The 20,640-nt window shown below is 39.2% G+C and overlaps 1 protein-coding gene across 3 annotated transcripts in view; it reads right to left on the reverse strand.

Annotated features, from left to right (window-relative positions):
• The window catches only part of abhd12 (abhydrolase domain containing 12, lysophospholipase), a 158,364-nt gene that overhangs the window by 100,670 nt on the left and 37,054 nt on the right, over nucleotides 1–20,640 (reverse strand). For all 3 annotated transcript variants that reach the window (XM_073051492.1, XM_073051494.1, XM_073051493.1), the window contains 3 exons: nucleotides 17,453–17,572; nucleotides 16,420–16,450; nucleotides 11,272–11,317 (listed from right to left, as the gene is read on the reverse strand). In XM_073051492.1, the coding sequence (XP_072907593.1) occupies nucleotides 11,272–11,317; nucleotides 16,420–16,450; nucleotides 17,453–17,572 (197 nt within the window). The remainder of the gene's footprint in view (nucleotides 1–11,271; nucleotides 11,318–16,419; nucleotides 16,451–17,452; nucleotides 17,573–20,640) is intronic.

Raw genomic sequence — 20,640 nt, forward strand, 5'->3', positions numbered from 1 at the left:
CCATTCAGATAGTAATCTGCCTTCCTGTTCTTGCCACCAAAGTGGATAACCCCACATTTATCTACATTAAACTGCATCTGCCGACTCACCCAACCTGTCCAAGTCACCCTGCATTATCATAACATCCTCCTCACATTTCAGACTGCCACCCAGCTTTGTGTCATCTGCAAATTTGCTAATGTTACTTTTAATCCCTTCATCTAAATCATTAATGTACATTGTAAATAGCTGCAGTCCCAGCACCGAGCCTTGCAGTACCCCACTAGTCACTGCCTGCCATTCTGAAAGGGACCCATTAATCCCTGCTCTTTGTTTCCTGTCTGCTAACCAATTTTCCATCCATGTCAGTACCCTACCCCCAATACCGTGTGCTCTAATTTTACCCACTAATCTCCTATGTGGGACCTCAACAAAGGCTTTCTGAAAGTCCAGGTACACTACAACCACCGGCTCTCCCTTGTCCATTTTCATAGTTACATCCTTAAAAAATTCCAGAAGATTAGTCAAGCATGACTTCCCCTTCATAATTCCGCTCATCTTTGCAATGTTATACTTTTATTTTTATACTGTCCTTGACTTCCCTTGTCGCTCCTTACTCCCCTTAGAATCTTTCTTCCTCTTTGGAATGAACTGATCTTGCACCTTCTGTATTATTTCCAGAAATACCCTATAGGGTATCTTTCCAGTCAACCTTGGCCAGCTCCTCCCTCATGGCTCCATAGTCCCCTTTGTTCAACTGTAATACTGACACTTCTGATTTTTCCTTCTCCCTCTCAAATTGTAGATTAAAATATCATATTGTGGTCACTACCTCCTAATGGCTCTTTTACCTCAAGTTCCCTTACCAAATCCGGTTCATTATACAACACTAGATCCAGAATTGCTTTCTTCCTGGTAGGCTCCAGTACAAGCTGCTCTAAGAATCCATTTTGGAGGCACTCCACAAACTCCCTTTCTTGGGGTCCAGTACCAACCTGATTTTCCCAGTCTACCTGCATGTTGAAATCCCCCATAACAACTGTAGCATTGCCACTGCGACATGCCAATTTTAACTCTTGATTCAACTTGTACCCTATATCCAGGCTACTGTTTGGGGGCCTGTAGATAACTCCCATTAGGGTCTTTTTGCCTTTACAATTTCTAAGTTCTATACATTTTGACTCTACATCTCCTGATTCTATGTCACCCCTCGCAAGGAACTGAATTTCATTCTTCACCAGCAGAGCCACCCCACTCCCTCTGCCCACCTGTCTGTCCTTTCGATAGGATGTATATCCTTGAATATTCATTTCCCAGGCCCTGCCCTCTTGCAGCCATGTCTCTGTTATTCCTCCAACATCATACTTGCCAATTTCCAACTTGATTTCTTACACTTCGTGTGTTCATATATAATACTTTTAATCCATTACTCCTCTCACATTAATTCCTATTGCACTTGGCCATACCCCCGATCCCTTCCTGAGCTTTCTGTCCCATTAATTCTGTTGTCTTTCTTAACTTTTCTTATTCTCTTTCCCTTTAACTCTATCCTAATATTTCCAGTTTGTCTCCTCCCCCCCCCCCCCCCCCCCCACTACTTAGTTTAAACACACCTGTGTAGCAGTGGCAAACCTGCCTACCAGAATGCTGGTACCCCCGCCTGTTAAGGTGCAACCCTTAAAAGATCAAACCATTTTTCTGAAACCATGGCTCCTGGTAATAGAAGGCTTCTGTTTCTCCCATTTTTCATGAGGGATAGCATGCATCTGGTCTAGTCTCCTCAGAAATTTACATATTTCATTAATATCAGTTCTCATTCTTCCAACTTCCATGGTCCAATCCACAAGGTTTTTTTGTAGGATGTAGCTGTCAAATCATCAGCTAACCATAAGAAACAAGCAAAATGTAAGTTGATAACAAAACCTAAAAAGAACTCTGACTGGTCTAGCTGTCTTAAATGGTTAAGGTGAATGCTCTTCCTGGATTAAATAGGCACAAGTTTAAGCAACCTGCACAGACAGGACAGGTGAAAAGACTTCCTTCTGTACTGAACAATTCTTTTATTTCTTAAAACCTGAAACCAGATCAGCTTTTTAAAAAAAAAAGCAATTCTGAAAAAAAAACTTTTGCAATTTCCCTTTAAGAGTCATAACAACTGATGATTCAAGAACTGTGTTAGCATAAGCTATTGGCCTCAACTGTTGATTCATCAGCTTACCAGAAATTCAGTGAAATGGAGAAGCCTTGCATCTGGTTCAAAATTTCTGAACAAGTAAGGCAATAACAGATTTTTGTTTTTTGACTATGTTGTCAATACCTGGCAATTTAAAAAATTATTACCAAGATGTTAATAGAAAATGAGGAAAGAAGCTCATGACCTACTACTTCTCCTTGGGTCTGTGTTCAAAAACATAGTCTATCTGGAAGCATTAACCTAACGCATAAACTTTTACACTTGCAAAGAAACAATCACACCCTCTGGACTGAAAATGTATTAAGGATATTACTGGGTATTTGTAACCCTATCATAAAATAGGGCAATCTATTCGCTTTACACAAAAGACAATTTGACCATTAAATTCAAAACACATGTTGAACACACTCCAGTTGCAGCAATGCAACCCACTGCTGTCCTGTATAGTATAAATAATATTAGAAAAATGACGCTTAATGACAACAAAATACAGATTGTCCGACAATATACTCTGAAAGAACGTTTTGAACACATCATGTATGCCTGGGTTAATATCATATAGATCAATAATTAAGTATTACACTCCCAGCTTATGGTAACCTGTTGTCAAATGCATTATTCTGCACAATAGTCTACAAGTCCCCATTTTATAGAACCCATCATAGTGGCACACATTAGCCGGAAACATGACGTGACCTTAACCCTAATTCATAACAATAATATCAAGAATTTGCATTACTCCAGTACTACCTTAAGGATTCTATTAATACAACCTGGGATAAATGTAATGGGGGCCATTTAATTTATTTGTTATAATTTTGGAGAAGGAAGGCTGAGAATCAGAACAGGAGTGTGGCGGGAGCCATTTTGATTTTTCCTTCTTCTCATCAGAGTTAAGAGATACGGGATGCGCAGCCATGTGACGTCGGGCAGTGAAGCGCGGAAGATTTAATAGGACAGAAATCCTGATTCGGGTTTAATTTGGAGAAGGAAGGCTGAGAATCAGAACAGGGGTGCAGTGGGAGCCATTTTGAATTTTTCTTCGTCTCATCGGAGTCAAGAGATGTGGGACCACACAGGCGTGTGATGTCGGGCAGTGAAGCGCGGAAGATTTAAAAGGAACACAGCCTTATACAGCGGGCAGCGGAGTGAGTCTGGAGCAGAGTGAAGGCTTAAGGGCTTTGGCTCAACGGGCTTAGGTGGAAACGAGCGAGGCAAGGTAGGTTTAGTTTTCAGTTTTTCCTGTTATTTGAGGAAATGGGGAATTATGAGTGTGAAGGCAGCTTGTTGTTCTTGGTGTCGGATGTGGGAGGTCCTGGAGTCTCCTAGCCTCCCGGATGTCCATATCTGTGCCAGATGTGTCAAGCTGCAGCTCCTAAGGGACCGTGTTAGGGAACTGGAGCTGCAGCTTGATGACCTTCGTCTGGTCAGGGAGAGTGAGGAGTTGATAGAGAGGAGTTACAGGTAGGTGGTCACACCGGGGCCACGGGAGGCAGACAAGTGAGTCGTGGTTAGGAGAGAGAAGGGGAAGAGTCAAGTACTAGAGAGTACCCCAGTGGCTGTACCCCTTGACAACAAATACTCCTGTTTGAGTACTGTTGGGGGGGGGGGGGGGCAGCCTACCTGGGGGAAGCAACAGTGACCATGCCTCTGGCACAGAGTCCGGCCCAGTAGCTCAGAAGGGTAGGGAAAGGAAGAGGAAGGCAGTAGTAATAGGGGACTCGATAGTTAGGGGGTCAGATAGACGATTCTGTGGACGCAGTCAGGAGACCCGGATGGTAGTTTGCCTCCCTGGTGCCAGGGTCCGGGATGTTTCGATTGCGCCCAAAATATCCTGAAGTGGAAGGGTGAGGGGTCAGAGGTCATGGCACATATAGATACCAATGACATAGGTAGGAAAAGGGAAGAGGTCCTGAAAAGAGAATATAGGGAGTTAGGAAAGGAGTTGAGAAGAAGGACCGCAAAGGTAGTATTCTCGGGATTACTGCCTGTGCCACGCGACAGTGAAAGTAGGAATGGAAAGAGATAGAGGATAAATGCGTGGCTGAGGGATTGGAGCAGGGGGCAGGGATTCAAGTTTCTAGATCATTGGGACCTCTTTTGGGGCAGGTGTGACCTGTACAAAAAGGATGGGTTACACTTGAATCCTAGGAGGAACAATATCCTGGCGGGGAGATTTGCTAAGGCTACTGGGGAGACTTTAAACTAGAATGGTTGGGGGGTGGGAATCAAATTGAGGAGACTAGGAGAGAGGAGGTTAGTTCCCAAATAGAGAAAGCTAGTAGACAGTGTGTGAGGGAGGCTAGGCAGGTGATAGAGAAGGGGAGCGCTCAGACCGAGGACGTAGGGGAGAAGGAAGAAAAAGATAATAAAGTTGTTTGCACCGTTAGGGATAAACAGAGAGTAAGAGGTAGAGAATTTCTTAAATGCATTTATTTTAATACTAGGAGCACAGTAAGAAAGGTGGGTGAGCTTAGAGCATGGATTGATACCTGGAAATATGATGTTGAAGCTATTAGTGAAACATGTTTGCAGGAGGGGTATGATTGGCAACTAAATATTCCTGAATTTCGTTGCTTCTGGTGTGATAGAATCGGAGGGGCAAGAGGGAGAGGTGTTGCATTACTTGTCAGAGAAAATATTACAGTGGTGCTTTGGCAGGATAGATTAGAGGGCTCGTCTAGGGAGGTTATTGGGTGGAATTGAGGAATGGGAAAGGTGTAGTAACACTTATAGGGATGTATTATAGACCACCTAATGGGGAGCGAGAATTGGAGGAGCAAATTTGTAAGGAGATGGCAAATATTTGTAGTAAGCACAAGGTTGTGATTATGGGAGATTTTAATTTTCCACACATAGACTGGGAAGCCCATTCTGTAAAAGGGATGGATGGTTTGGAGTTTGTAAAATGTGTGCAGGATAGTTTTTTGCAGCAATACATAGAAGTACCAACTAGAGAAGGGGCAGTGTTAGATCTCCTGTTAGGGAATGAGATAGGTCAGGTGACGGAGGTATGTGTTGGGGAGCATTTCGGGTCCAGTGATCACAATGCCATTAGTTTCAATACAATTATGGAGAAGGATAGGACTGGACTCAGGGTTGAGATTTTGATTGGAGAAAGGCTAACTTTGAGGAGATGCAAAAGGATTTAGAAGGAGTGGATTGGGACCATTTGTTTTATGGGAAGGATGTAATAGAGAAATGGCGGTCATTTAAAGGTGAAATTTTGAGGGTACAGAATCTTTATGTTCCTGTTAGGTTGAAAGGAAAGGTTAAAAGTTTGAGAGAGCCATGGTTTTCAAGGGATATTGGAAACTTGGTTCGGAAAAAGAGAGAGATCTACAATAAATATAGGCAGCATGGAGTAAATGAGGTGCTCGAGGAATATAAAGAATGTAAGAAGAATCTTAAGAAAGAAATTAGAAAAGCTAGAAGATATGAGGTTGCTTTGTCAAGTAAGGTGAAAATAAATCCGAAGGGTTTCTACAGTTATATTAATAGCAAAAGGATAGTGAGGGATAAAATTGGTCCCTTAGAGAATCAGAGTGGACAGCTATGTGTGGAGCCAAAAGAGATGGGGGAGATTTTGAACAATTTCTTTTCTTCGGTATTCACTAAGGAGAAGGATATTGAATTGTGTAAGGTAAGGGAAACAAGTAGGGTAGTTATGGAAACTATGATGATTAAAGAAGAGGAAGTACTGGCGCTTTTGAAGAATATAAAAGTGGATAAGTCTCCAGGTCCTGACAGGATATTCCCTAGGACCTTGAGGGAAATTAGTGTAGAAATAGTAGGAGCCCTGACAGAAATATTTCAAATGTCATTAGAAATGGGGATGGTGCCGGAGGATTGGCGTACTGCTTATGTGGTTCCATTGTTTAAAAAGGGTTCTAAGAGTAAACCTAGCAATTATCGGCCTGTAAGTTTGACGTCAGTGGAGGGTAAATTAATGGAAAGTATTCTTAGAGATGGTATATATAATTATCTGGATAGACAGGGTCTGATTAGGAACAGTCAACATGGATTTGTTTGGGGAAGGTCATGTTTGACAAATCTTATTGAATTTTTTTTTTAAAGAGGTTACTAGGAAAGTTGACAAGGGTAGAGCAGTGGATGTTGTCTATATGGACTTCAGTAAGGCCTTTGACAAGGTTCCACATGGAAGGTTAGTTCGGAAGGTTCAATCGTTAGGTATTAATATTGAAGTAGTAAAATGGATTCAACAGTGGCTGGATGGGAGATGCCAGAGAGTAGTGGTGGATAACTGTTTGTCAGGTTGGAGGCCGGTGACTAGTGGTGTGCCTCAGGGATCTGTACTGGGTCCAATGCTGTTTGTCATATACAAGAATTCCACCAACACAGTGAATTAAAGCCATGCAACTATTAAATTGTACTAGTTCAATGCTGATTATAAACAACATTCACTATAGAATTAATGATTCTAACAGCAATCCTAATAATGTCACCTTCACACTCAAACATTCCTTTACAATGTTTGCATTTAACCCAATAAACAATATCAGGAAACTGTATGATTCTGTCTCCAATGTAATCTGACAGCTGCCAGTTTTTCAGCAAACTACACTTTGATATTTTGCCCAAATCTAAGATTGCAATAAAATGCTGCAAATATAATAATTATTATGCAAATTATATTATCTCCTGTACCTAATAAAGTGGCTACTTGAACGTATGTTCATAGTCTTCTGCAACTGTAGCCCATCTACGTCAAAATGAAGGCGGCCTTGGAATTCTCCTTCCCTTGTCTGCCAATGCAACCTTATGCCATCTTTTATCCCTTCTGATTTCCCTCTTAAGTGTTCCCTTGCATTTTTATACTCCTCAAGCACCACATTTGTTCTTTGCTACCTATACCTGCCATGCACCTCTTTCTTCTTTTTCTTAACCAGAGCCTCAATACCCCTTGAAAACCAAGATTCCCTAAACCTCAGTCTTGCCTTTTAGTCTAACAGAAACATACAAACTCTGTACTCTTAAAAATTCACTTATGGAGGCCTTCCACTTACCAAGCATCCTGTTGCCAGAAAACCCATCCCAATTCACACCTTATGATGTCATCAAAATTGGCCTTTCTCCTATCTAGAATCAACCCAAGGACCAGGTCTATCCTCCATAATTATCTTGAAATGAATGGAATTATATCACAATTTTGGAGAATTAGTACAGTCAGGAGTGTGAATTTGGGAGTGTTTGTGGTACGAATTTAATTATACCTTCCATCGGGATTTGGGTGACATTGTCACAGCACAATTGCATTCTTTGGCAAGACAAGGAAAGGCTGGATTCTGCACTCAGTGACCATTTTATTAGGTATCTCCTGTACCTAATAAAGTGGCCACTGAGCACAAATTCAACCACTTCAAGGCTCAACATGATGTGTGTTCAGAGATGCTCTTTTGCACACCACTGCTGTAATGTGGGGTTATCTGAGTTACTGTCACTTTCACGTCAGCTTGAACCACTCTCCACTGACCTTGCTCACTAACAGACTTGCTGCTCACCGGATGATTTTTATTTTTCGTATCATTATCTGTAAACTCTAGAGACAGTTGTGATTGAAAATCCCAGGAGTCCAACAGTTTCTGAGATATTCAAACCACCCTATCTGGCACCATCAATCATTCCACGGTCAAAGTCACTTAGATCACATTTCTTCCCCATTCTGATGTTTGGTCTGAACAATAAATGAACCCCTTTAGATAGATAGATACTTTATTCATCCCCATGGGGAAATTCAACATTTATCTGCATGCTTTTATGCATTGCATTACTACCACAATTGGCTGATTAGGTATTTGCATTAATGAGCAGGTGTATCTAATAAAGTGGTCACTGAGTGTATGTTACAAAGTTTGTAGATCTCAGAATCTCTCTTTAGCTTACTTGATTCATTCTGCTCCCTATTGACTTACAATGTATGCCTGCTACAGAATTTACTCTTTACCTTTGACTTATTTATACACAAGTCTCAATCCTGTCACCTGCATTCCTATGCAATTAGGTTTGGGAAAGAGGAATAAAGAGAGAAAAGTAGTATCAACACTATTAAATTGTAGGATTTTACACAAATTCAAATCAGGAATAAATATAACGCAATTCCATTTCTCTTCTTCACTGGCCTCAATTCCTACAAAATATTTTTCCTAGCTGATTGCACGTAGGTGATTAGACTATACTAAATATCCCTATATTAGTAGCAATGGTCTATTTCAACAAATGGAACAATGTTGGCAGAATAACGCAGCACATCTGCTTCTTTTAAACCTACCTAAGCTTGATAGCAAGCACAAGTAGATGGGACTGGTATTAATCCAGTATTGGCTTTACCAGATGAAATATATGTTCTGCAGCTCAGTGGATGCTTTCCAGAGGGGTCACATGATGAGAAAGACAATTCAATACCTCTAATGTTCCTGATTCCCTAATCTAATGTATTAGAAATGAATAGATGCCTGAACAAATTACATTAAAATGATTAATTTGCATTTATTTCAACTTTATGGTTCTGAGGAATGAAACATTGTCTGTATCTTGCATTATAATGGTATGTGGTACACGTTTGGGGCAGGAGCACAGAGCTTTAACCATCTTTGCCTCAACATTGTAATTGCTATGGTTTCTGGTGAAAAGCTGATACATCCCAATTGTCAATGTTTTGCCTGGATCTATATTTACTTGTGATTAAAGTTACACTATCCAAGTTTATTTAAATTGCAAACTGAACAGGATTCAACATTCAAGATTCAAGTTAGTTTAACAACCAACACACCCAAGAAATTGCTGAGGACAGCCTGCAAGTGTTACCACACATTCTGGCACCAACTATACTATGCCCGCAATGCTCAGAAGAACAACAGCAAAAGAAGACCACTGTACAAATAGAAATAATACTCAGAATATCAGCTGTAAAGAGTCCCAAAAGTGAGCATCTAGGCCACAGAATCAACCCAGAACAGCACTAAATGAAGCCATCCATGCCAGGTCAAGAGCCTGATGTCCACAGGGCAACTGCTCCTGAACCTGGCAGCATGGGTCTCAAAGGCTCCTACACTTCCCACCAAGCACAGCAGTGAGAAGAGAGCATGGCTCAGACATTAACAAATACATAATTAATTCCAGATTTAAAATGCAAATTCTTCAGACTAGTTTGTGCCTATTAACAACTGTGTATGTGCAGGATTTACATTAGTTTGTTAAATGAAGGGTGCAGGTGGTTATGAAGAAACAAAGAGTTGGTGGTGGAAACTAATCAAAGGTGAGACAAAGAGAGAATATAAAAGAAAGAGCAAGGGACTTAGGGATGAAGTGGAGTGGGAAAGGAACGGAGAGAAACAACAAAAGGGTATCAGCCAAAATATCTTAACCTCCCTAGTTACAACTAGCAATTACACATGAGAACAGAATTAGAGATTTCAATGCCTCCCAAAACTTTAAATAGTCTCTCAGTAGTGATTTTAAATAATGCAGAAAATTAGCAACAGAAAATTAACATCAATGGATTACACCTGAACACACTTCTTGCAACAGAAAATAACTCAGAAGAATATAAAAAATTTTATTGAACTTTTTAATTTTGTTCAGAAAGGCCAGAGTTGCCAAATTCCTAAGAACTTTCAAGATTGACTTTCCATTTTGTTTCAAAGGAATATATTGACACCAAGGGGCTATTTTAAAGCTCTAATACAGACTGCAATAAGACAGACAACCCGATGAGGTGTAAATGGATGCATGATCATCCAAATACTAGCACTTTTTCCACCTAGGAATAAGTTTAGATTACACCCTGAAAAAGAGATTTTATCCTAGTTCTTCCATCTGTCCTGTGTGCAGCAAGCATATTTAAAAGAGCAGTGTAACAGTTTTATAATAGCTTTCTCAATATTCATGTGCTTTTACAGTTTTGTAATAAATCACCAATTCATGTTTATATTTGAAGAGTTGTAACATTTCCCATTTAGAATTAAGGGAAGTCTTAACAATATTATGGCCTGCTTAGACCTTGAAAAAATTCATTATTCAGTTCTTAATTCGGATTTAAAGTTCCATAAGGTCTGGGGACCTTTTATTGAGTACTTTCATAACCTTCCTCTTGACTAGGGTTTTTTTTTCGGTCCCTTGCTTTCAGCTCCTTTTTTTGTTGGTAGTAGGCATGCTAAGTGTATTTACAGTTTTGGGGGTTTGATTGTCCTGATTTATATTCCCTATACATGTGTTGTGGTTGGTCTGGAGTTTTTTTTGTTTGTTGCGGGGCTTGGGGAGGATACTAATTTTACATGTCCTCAATTTGGGTGTTTTCTCAATTATCTTTCTTTGTATCATATTATTATTGGATGCTTATTTTTGCACTGTATCAATGTTCTTCATTTCGATCTGGGGTTTTTTATCTGTAGTTATGTAGAAAATGTAAAAAAAATAATAAAAAAAGGAATTAAGGGAAGTGACTTATTTCAAGACTCAATATATGCTTTTCCACAGGTTACAACATGGGCAAAAATAGATGAAAGCAATTAACTTTCTATTAACATTAATTAACATTACTGCTTATCCATAGGAATGACATCCTGAAAAAGATTAAAAATAGTTGATAAGTAAAAACAAAATTCAGCCCCATTATCAGTTTGGAAGCAAGGTGAGGATGAATACTAACAGGTATAAAGGGAAATAACCAAGATCAGGATTAGGAAGATGTAATAAGAATATCATCTCCTGTTTTCTGAAAAAAATAAAGGTTTTTGTCCAGTGCACATCTTAAATCAAAACCAATACTGAATTACATCAAAATGCTGTTTCACCATGCATTACAAGGCTTTATGGTGGAACTGCACAAATAATTCAAGCATATTGTGCTGTCAGTTCTGCTTATTTAGCAGATTCTGAGCTATTACTTAATCCTGACAATTCTTACATCTTTGCTTTTAAATTGCTTTGAATTCTTAATACTATGTATTTTTATACTAATTCATTATTTACTGATATCAAAGTGTCAGCAATTTATTTTGCAAAGAATGTTAAATCACAGAGGAGCAAGAATATATACATCATTCTTAGTGTCGATAACTAGTTACAGATCTACTTACCTCTATAATCCAAAGCAACTACATGGTAGCCTTGTGAGCCGAGGACCTATAAATAGAGAAAAAAACAAAATCAAGAAGGTGGAGTTGCAAGGAAAAAGGACAGACAGAATAAATATACTGTCAACAAAAGACAAGAGAACTCTACCTCTGCATTCACCTTGTACACAAATTACCAATAAACACTTCACATTTTAAGTAGTATCTCATTAATGACTTCAAAATTTTCAAACAGGGCTGCACATAAAACAAATATTGTAATATTGTTTCCAGGATGTTTCATCCTGCAAGAAGTTCTTGGAATTGGATCACACCGCTGATTCCAATATCATCTAATAAATTCAAAACTGCTGCAGTCCTTTAATGAAGTCCTTAAAGAGGAAAATAACAAGAACTGTGCTTATTAATGTCTTGTCACAAACATCTTCACATTCCAATAAAAATGATGGGCTTGGACTAAGTTGCATACAATTTTGATGGGTACAAATTAGAGAATGGGTGGTGCAAAAAGGCAAGAGGTACTCATTTGGAAGATAAGGCATATCTCAGTCATGTGGGAGGCCACAATGCCTTCATAAAATCAAATGTCATTCCTTATCTACCATTCAGCACATTCTGGGAGAATACAATTGTGGTACTAAAAAAACTGGAGGCGGAGTATAGCCCCAAATCACCCTGCATCAACTGACTCTCCTTACACAACAAAACGCTCAGTCATATAGCACCACTTCTATCCAATTTTACCTTACTGTCAGTTCATTCCAAGTCCATTGCACAAGTTAACATCCAGTAGTACTTTTTATATAAAAAGTATAGAAAACATATCTTCTATAATCAGTCGACTATTTAATTCCTTGTTTTTAGGAGTTAAATAGCTTAGCATCTATCGCAAATATATTGTGAATAGAATTTACAGGTTCCATGTGGAAACACCAACAAATCTGGGATTTCTACACATTTGCCTGATCTCCCTTGATTGATTACAGATGCTGTCTGGAGCTTGTTGAACCAAACTTCAACAATTATCTCTTCACAGAGACCAATGTGGATATGGGAAACTGCAGAGATTTTCCATCACTCTTGGTGGAAGACTCACTTAAGACTCACTCGCCTATCAGCCCCGACTAGGAGTTGAGGATGCCATCGTCTACCTGCTGAACCGTGTCTACGCCCACCTGGACAAGCCGGAGAGCACTGTGAGGGTCATGTTTTTTGACATCTCCAGTGCGTTCAACACCATCCACCCTGCTCTGCTGGGTGAGAAGCTACAGTGATGCGGGTGGATGCTTCCCTGGTGTCATGGATTATTGATTACCTGACTGGCAGACCACAGTACATGCGCTTGCAACACTGTGTGTCAGACAGAGTGGTCAGCAGCACTGGGGCTCCACAGGGGACTATCCTGTCTCCCTTTCTCTTTACCATCTACACCTCAGACTTCAACTACAACACAGACTCTTGCCATCTTCAGAAGTTTCCTGATGACTCTGCCATAGTTGGATGCATCAGCAAGGAAGAGGAGGCTGAGAACATGGCTACGGTGGGAAACTTTTTCACATGGTGCGAGCAAAATCATCTGCAGCTTAATGTGAAAAAGACTAAGGAGCTGGTGGTGGACCTGAGGAGGGCTTGTTTCCATCCAAGGGGTCAGTGTGGACATGGTGGAGGATTACAAATACCTGGGGATACAAAGGGACAATAAACTGGACTGTTCAAAGAACACTGAGGCTGTCTACAAGAAGGGTCAGAGCCATCTCTATTTCCTGAGGAGACTGAGGTCCTTTAACATCTGCCGGACGATGCTGAGGATGTTCTACGAGGCTGTGGTGGCCAGTGCTATCATGTTTGCTGTTGTGTGCTGGGGCAGCAGGCTGAGGGTAGCAGATACCAACAGAATCAACAAACTCATTCGTAAGGCCAGTGATGTTGTGGGGGTGGAACTGGACTCTCTGACGGTGGTGTCTGAAAAGAGGATGCTGTCCAAGTTGCATGCCATCTTGGACAATGACTCCCATTCACTCCATAATGTACTGGTTAGGCACAGGAGTACATTCAGCCAGAGACCATTCCACTGAGATGTAACACTGAGCGTCATAGGAAGTCATTCCTACCTGTGGCCATCAAACTTTACAACTCCTCCCTCGGAGTGTCAGACACCCTGAGCCAATAGGCTGGTCCTGGACTTACTTCCACTTGGCATGATTAACTTATTATTATTTAATTATTTATGGTTTTATATTGCTATATTTCTTCACTATTCTTAGTTGGTGTGGCTGTAATGAAACCCAATTTCCCTCGGGATCAATAAAGTATGTCTGTCTGTAAACAATCTATGACATGTCAAGCAATGAACTGTGGAAATGTTGGAATCTTTTTAATTATTTACTTTATTTAAATTGTTAACAGATTTAGTCCTGTTTTAAAAAGTCAGTGTTTTATAGTTACTATATATCAGAAACAATCATAATATTCATCATGGTTTAGGGACTAATCTGCTCCTTGTATGCCACCTACTCAGCTACAACCCTGTGCCCCATCCACTGACCACCACCCCCCACTTCCCCTCACTGCTGAGCTGCAGGGAAATTCATTTTATGAATCAAGTCTGATATTTTTCACCAGTCAGTTGTATGCATAGGCAGTATGTTACTAACCACAAATTCTGAGCCACTTCTTCAGTAGTTGCTCAATAAATTTTGCAAACAAGATTAGGCCATAAAGCAAGGGTCAAGCCTTGTGTTTTACTGCACTAAAGAAGTGCTTTCTGTTCATTAACAAAATTACTTGAATACTGGGACAACCATAAATGCATTTGGTGATGCATGGAGCAAAAACTCATTTATGGGAGTACTCTGAAACAAAGTCGTCAAAAATATAGCAAGATTAGATAGATTAAGAAAATCATCAGCAGAGATTAATTTTACAGTCAGATCAGCAGCTGAAAATTCAACTAAGCAGATTAAAGAAATTGATGAATGTAGTTCAGAGTTGAATACTAGAATTCAAAGAAATAACTTAATTCTGAGTTTATCTAACAAATTACAAAAATATTTTTGTTAGTAGTGGAATTTTACCTTGTGAAAATTTAATTGAGGGAGAGAATGCAGTATTTGTAAGAGGAGTTTCAGTTCTGCCCTCTTAAGCCATTCCTGACTTTGCCCCATAGTACCTTCAAAGCCCTGAACTTTGCATTAAATTTAACTCTTTAACCAAGCTTCCAATCTAGTGGCACTATGCAGCTCCAGTGGATTACTTTGATTCTTTTAACTACAGTAAATGCACTATAGGATGAAAAGCTGATGATACAAAAAAAACTTCAGCATTACAAGAAACAGCAGAAGATCAGAATCAGATTTATTAGCACTGGCATGTGACGTGAAATTTGCTAACTGAAATGTCTCGACTGTTTATTCCCCTCTGTAGAACCTGCCTGCCCTGCTGAGTTCCTCAGCGTGTGTTGCTCTGAATTTCCAACATCTGGAGATTTCTTGTGTTTAGAATAAGTCAGGATTGGTGGTATTATTAACTTCCAGATAGGGAGATAAATATTATTAGTGAGTCCAAAAGATGAGGATCAAATTAATTTGATATATAATCCTGATGGTAATCATTAAATTGGATACTAAGAAAATAGATTGAAAGAAGAAAAGTCATGACATTTGATTCAAGGTTTCAAATTATAGTATAGATAAACCATTAATGCACAAAGTCAGTCAAGATGAAGTGCTGATAGTGCAAAGCAGGAGAATATCCACTATTTCCACACTTCATTCTGCTATCAGCTATTCCTTGGAGATACCATTCTCTTGCTCTGAGTCAAATACTTCAGAAACTTCAGCACATGATCCACAATTTCATTTCCAGTCCGTACTATGAGTGTATTACTTTGTCTCTGTTGTAGTTACCATCTTCCAGATCAAACACTGAGATGAAGTCTATCTTGCAATGACATGAAAATCATGGCACCATACCAAGAGCAGCAGGGGAAATGCCCCCAGTATCCTGGTCAATGTCCAGCCCTCAACCATTAGGAGTAAACAACTTATCAGGTCATTATCAGATTGCTGTGCAATGGGAATTTGCTGTACACAAATTGGTGTTGGACAAAAAAAATCATTGGCTGGAAGGACTTTTGATATTACAATTTCTTTCATAGAAATCAAGGATTGAGACTATAAAATGTACTATTTTTCTTGTTTTTCCATTAATATTCAGACACTAGATGCAATAGTTCCACTAGTCACTGTTGTACTCCACAGCTCTAAGATGCCCAGTATAAAATGTTTAATGTAATTTTTCCAAACCTTTACACAAAAGATTGATTGTATTTAAGTGTCGACACAAATATATACATTATATTCCTTATAATGAAAATTTGATGTTACCACAATCATAAAACTAAATTCCTTCATTAACAAAACAGTGATCAGAAGTATTACTCCAATATTTGTTCAACTCCAATAGTAAAGTGTATTAGAGGACACATTTTGAAACATTAATATTATCTGGAAGCTGTGACTGATGAATTTGTATAGTAAATGTTTAGGTCACTATACTGAATAACGATTAGTAAACAGCATCTCTGATTCCTTATACAGGAAGTTAAGTGTTAAATCTATTGTATAAAAGGTTCAAAAAGCTGGTGAATGATGAATTACGCCTTCAAATGTACAGATGACCAAAGATATGTTGAGTTTATCCTATTTTGTCAAGTTTTATTTCCATTGAGAGAGCCAAAGCCTTGACATTACAGTGAAAACTATTAAAATACTAACTCATACAATCTATAGACCTAGATCAGAGTTAAGTACACAAATAATTTCACATAATAGGATGCAACTTGAAGCACTAATCAGACAGAAGTTTAAACGCATCCATGAACATTGTTGGCCCTTCTTAATTGGTTAACATGAAATAACTGTTTGAAGAAAATTGAGAAGCTAAGTAAACAGGTACCTGGTCAAATCTTAAGATTTTATAGTGTATACTCCATACTGTGCACCAAAAGGTGAAAGGTTTACAAGGCACCCATTATCATGAACAAAGAGGAATTTCAAGGGGACAGTCTAAGAATATCGGTGGATTGTGGGAATATCCCTCTTATAATATTATCCCTCCAACAGAAGCAACTTGATTTAAAAGATCTCCTACCTTGTATAGCTGGACCCTATGATCCCCACCTCTGTGAACAAATAAAAAATGCAGTTTAGAACAATTTTTTATTTAAAAAAATTTCTGTTTGGTTTTAGATGTGTGCCATTTTCAATCCCAGCTCAAACAGCATTTTTAGAAATGAAAAGTTGCATAATGATTAGGAGTAAAATTACAATATTAAGGGCATCATGTAAAAAGTTCAAGCACCTCTTAAAGTAATAATGTCATTGAGATATTGGACAATTTATGCAGCTCTTAATACAGACAAAACTCTTGACCGTGGACTTTTTAAAAAAAATAACACTCTACTGAGTTGGTCTCTCATATCTCTGCTAATGTACGGGCATCTATAAACAAAATAAAAGGGAAAATGAAAATCAAAGCCACTAGCTTTAATGCAGACCTCCACAGTGACAGTTTAGTACAAGAACATAATACAGGTCCACTTGAGTACTGGGTCATGAACTGAGGCAACACATACATATTGGTTACACATTTCTGGTATTGAAAATGGCAAAAAATATATTTAACACTCTTGTCTGTTTTGGCATTTCTAGTGGATGTGTAATTTGGAAAATCATTCCAAAATCTAATAACTCAGTAGCGCACACCCTCGGATAAGAAGAGAGCAGAATACTCAGTTAACGTAAGAGATATGGCCTTGAACAGGATTTCCTCCCTAAATATCCACACCTTTAATTCAATCTTTAAACATTCTCTTTAACCCCACGTCATTAAAAAAGCTTTGTCCTAGTATATCATGTAGGTCACCGTCAAATTTTGTTTGCTAGAAATCCTACAATACAGCTTCATCTAGTTTATAATGTTAAAGCTGCAATATAAATGCTTGTTCATATTGTTGTACTAGAATCAGGGGGAAAATCTATTGATTTTCATCCAAATTCCTTTGGCTTGGTCAATCAGGACTCTTCATATTTTTCCTCTTCTGTTTGGACAAGTTGGAAACAAAAGGTAGCAAGGACAACATTTTAAAAAGTAGTTGAATAGTTATGTTTTAAAAATACTTTACCTGGTGCCTGCATTGCCATGGAAGTAAAGAATGATAGGAGAGCCCGATGCCAAGGTTTCTTCATACCATGACTGGTCTTTCCCCTGAGCCTCCTTCCATAGTTTAGCAGGTACTGTGTGCCTGTCAGTAAACAGAGGAGACAGTGTTTTACAGAGATAAATGGCACAATGGTGATTACAGAATCCAGCCTTTCCATTCCCAAAGAATGTAATATTGTGCTGTGGTAATGTCACCCAAAACCCTATAGAAGATATAATTGAATTCATGCCACAAATGCATCCAAATTCACACTCCTGAATGTAACAGTTCTCCTGAATTGTGAACATAATTCCATTAGTTTTAAGATAATTATGGAGAAGGCTTGGGCTGCTCCATGGGTCTAAATAGGAAAAAGGCCAATTTTGATGGCATCAGAAAGAATCTGCCAAGTGTGGATTAGGACAAGTGGTTTTCTGACAAAGTTGCTTAGAAAATAGGAGACCTTCAAAAGTTAAATTTTAAAGAGTACAGAGTTTACATGTTTTTGTTAGAATAAAAGGCAAGACCAGGAGGTATAGGGAACCTTGATTTGAGAGATATTGAGGCCCCAGTTAATAAAAAAGGTATAGAGAATTACAGTAGGTACAAGTAGAGTATATGAAATGCAAGAGAACACTTAAGAAGGAAAGGAGGGCTAAAAGAAGGCATGAGTTTGCTCTAAAGACAAGGTGAAGGAGAATCTAAAGAGCTTCTAAAGATGTATTAAGAGCAAAAGGATAGCAAGGGACAAAATAGGTCCTCTGGAAGATCAGAGTGGTCATCCATGCATGGAGCTGAAAGAAATGGTGTAGATCTTAAATGCATCTGTATTTTCTCAGGAGATGGACACAGTGTCTTTGGAAATGATGCAAGCCACTTTTCGAAATGCCAAGGATGCGGTCTGAAAGACTAGTGCAACTTTAGGGTGCTGGAGTTTGTTGGTTCTGGAGGCGGGCAGACTCTAGGTCGGTGGCGCCACAGAGAACTAGTGTGTTGTGGGAGTACACGAAAGATTGAAAGCAGTGAGCTGGCTGCTGGTTGTGTGCCCAGAGACCCGAAATCAACAGACTTTTAACACCATAAATCGGTGAGTTGTTTTTGTTATGTCTCCCTTCTCACTGTGAAATAGGGACATCTTTTTTTCCCCCTCAGGGGTGAGGAGAGACAGAGAGAGAGAGAGACTGTGGTATGTCGAATTACCGGGTGAACGAGTAGTCTTTGGGGTACTGCATGTCTGTGTCTTTATTGATACTTTGCTGCACGCTTGAGTGCTTGGTGGGGGTGCTGTTGCTTTTTTGCTGGGGGGTGGGTCATCGCTTTGCTGTTGCTTATGCATGGAAGGAGGGAGCTGGGAGTGAGTTTGGGGTTCTAACGTTTAACTATCATTCTTTGGGGCACTCCTCTGTTTTTGTGGATGTTTGCGAAAAAAAAAAAAGAATTTCAGGACATATATTGTATACATTTCTCTGACATTAAATGTACCTATTGAAACCTATTGATATTGAATTAGGGTGGATAAATTTCCAAGGCCTGACAAGGTGTTCACTCAAACACTGTGGGAGGCTAGTTAGAAATTGCAGGGGCTCTGGCAAAGATGCTTAAAACATCCTTAGCCACAGGTTAGGTACTAGAGGATTGGAGGATAGTTAATGTTGTTCCGTTCTTCAAGAAAAGCTCTAAGACTAAGCCATGAAATTATAGGCCAGGGAAACTGACGGCAGTAGTTAACAGATTATTGAAAGGTATTCTAGGGGACTGGATACAAGAACTTGTGTGGGAAATATTGTCTACCCACTCCTATATAATTTTTTGAAGATGTTACCAGGAAAGTAGATGAAGTCTATGTCAGTGGATGTTGTCTACAATGACAAGGCCTTTGACAAGGTCCTGCATGGGAGGCTGTTCAAGAAGATTCAGTAACTTGGAATTCTGGATGATGTAGTAAAATCGATTAGACATTAACTTCGTGGGAGAAGCCAGAGAGTGGTAGTAGATCATTGTCTTTCTGACTGGAGGCCTGTGACTACTGCTGAGCTGCAGTGATCAGTGCTGGGTCCGTTGTTGTTTATCATTAAGATTGTTGATATAGATGACAATGAAAGAAACTGAATCAGCAGATTTGCAGAAGACACAAAGATTGGGGGTGTAATGGACAGTGAGGAAGACCATCAAAGCTTGGAGCAGGATGTGGACCTGCTGGGAAAATGGGCTGAAAAATGGTAAATGGAATTTAATACAGGCAAGTGTGAGATGTTGCATTTTGGTACAACCAAACAAGGTAGGACTTGCATAGTGAAAGGTAGGGTACTGTGGAGTGTGGTAGAACAAAGATGTGGAAATATAGATCCATAATTCCTTGAAAGTGACATCACAGGTAGATAAGATTGTAATGAGAGCTTTCGGCACATTGGCCTTCATATATCAAAGTACTGAGTCCAGGATTTGGATGCTAAGTTGAAATTGTACAAGGTCTTGGGAAGGCAAAATTTGGAGTATTATGTGTAGTTCTAGTCACCTACCTACAGGAAAAAATATCAATAAAATTGAAACAGTACACAGAAAATTTACAAGGATGTTGCCAGGGCTTGAGACATAGGAAAAGGCTGAATAGGTAGAACTTTATTCCCTGCAGCATAGGAGAATGAGAGGAGATTTGATAGAGGTATACAAAATTATGTGAGGTATAGATAGCGTAGATTCAGGCAGGCTTTTTGTACTGATGTTGGATAAGACCAAGAACTAGTGGTTGTAAGTTAAGGGTAAAAGGTGAAAGAGTGGAATCCAATTAACTGGGCAATTGATTAATCAGGGCAATTGATTAATCAGGGCATTTGCTCATATGGGACAAACCTTAAAGAACAAAAACTAATTGAGAAAATAACAGGTATTCCCTTCATTTATTTGGGACAGTATGCCATTTAATTAGGATGTAAGACTTGCCAAATAGTTTCTAACTAGTGTCAGACTCGCGTACTTGCGAGGCCATTAATCACTACAGTGTGATTAGAGCAAATGGGTTTTAAAAAATAGCGTCAGTTGCATGTATTTCTGTTCAAAAAGCAGTGATTTTTGTAACTGACAGCAAGAAATAAGCAGTAAGAAAATTCAGAACTGTTTATCCGGCTTGGGGATGCAAGAAACAGATGGGAGTCAAAATTGAACAATTTCAC

The sequence above is a fragment of the Hemitrygon akajei genome, chromosome 7 (genome assembly GCF_048418815.1).
Source record: "Hemitrygon akajei chromosome 7, sHemAka1.3, whole genome shotgun sequence".
Taxonomy (NCBI): Eukaryota; Metazoa; Chordata; class Chondrichthyes; order Myliobatiformes; family Dasyatidae; genus Hemitrygon; species Hemitrygon akajei.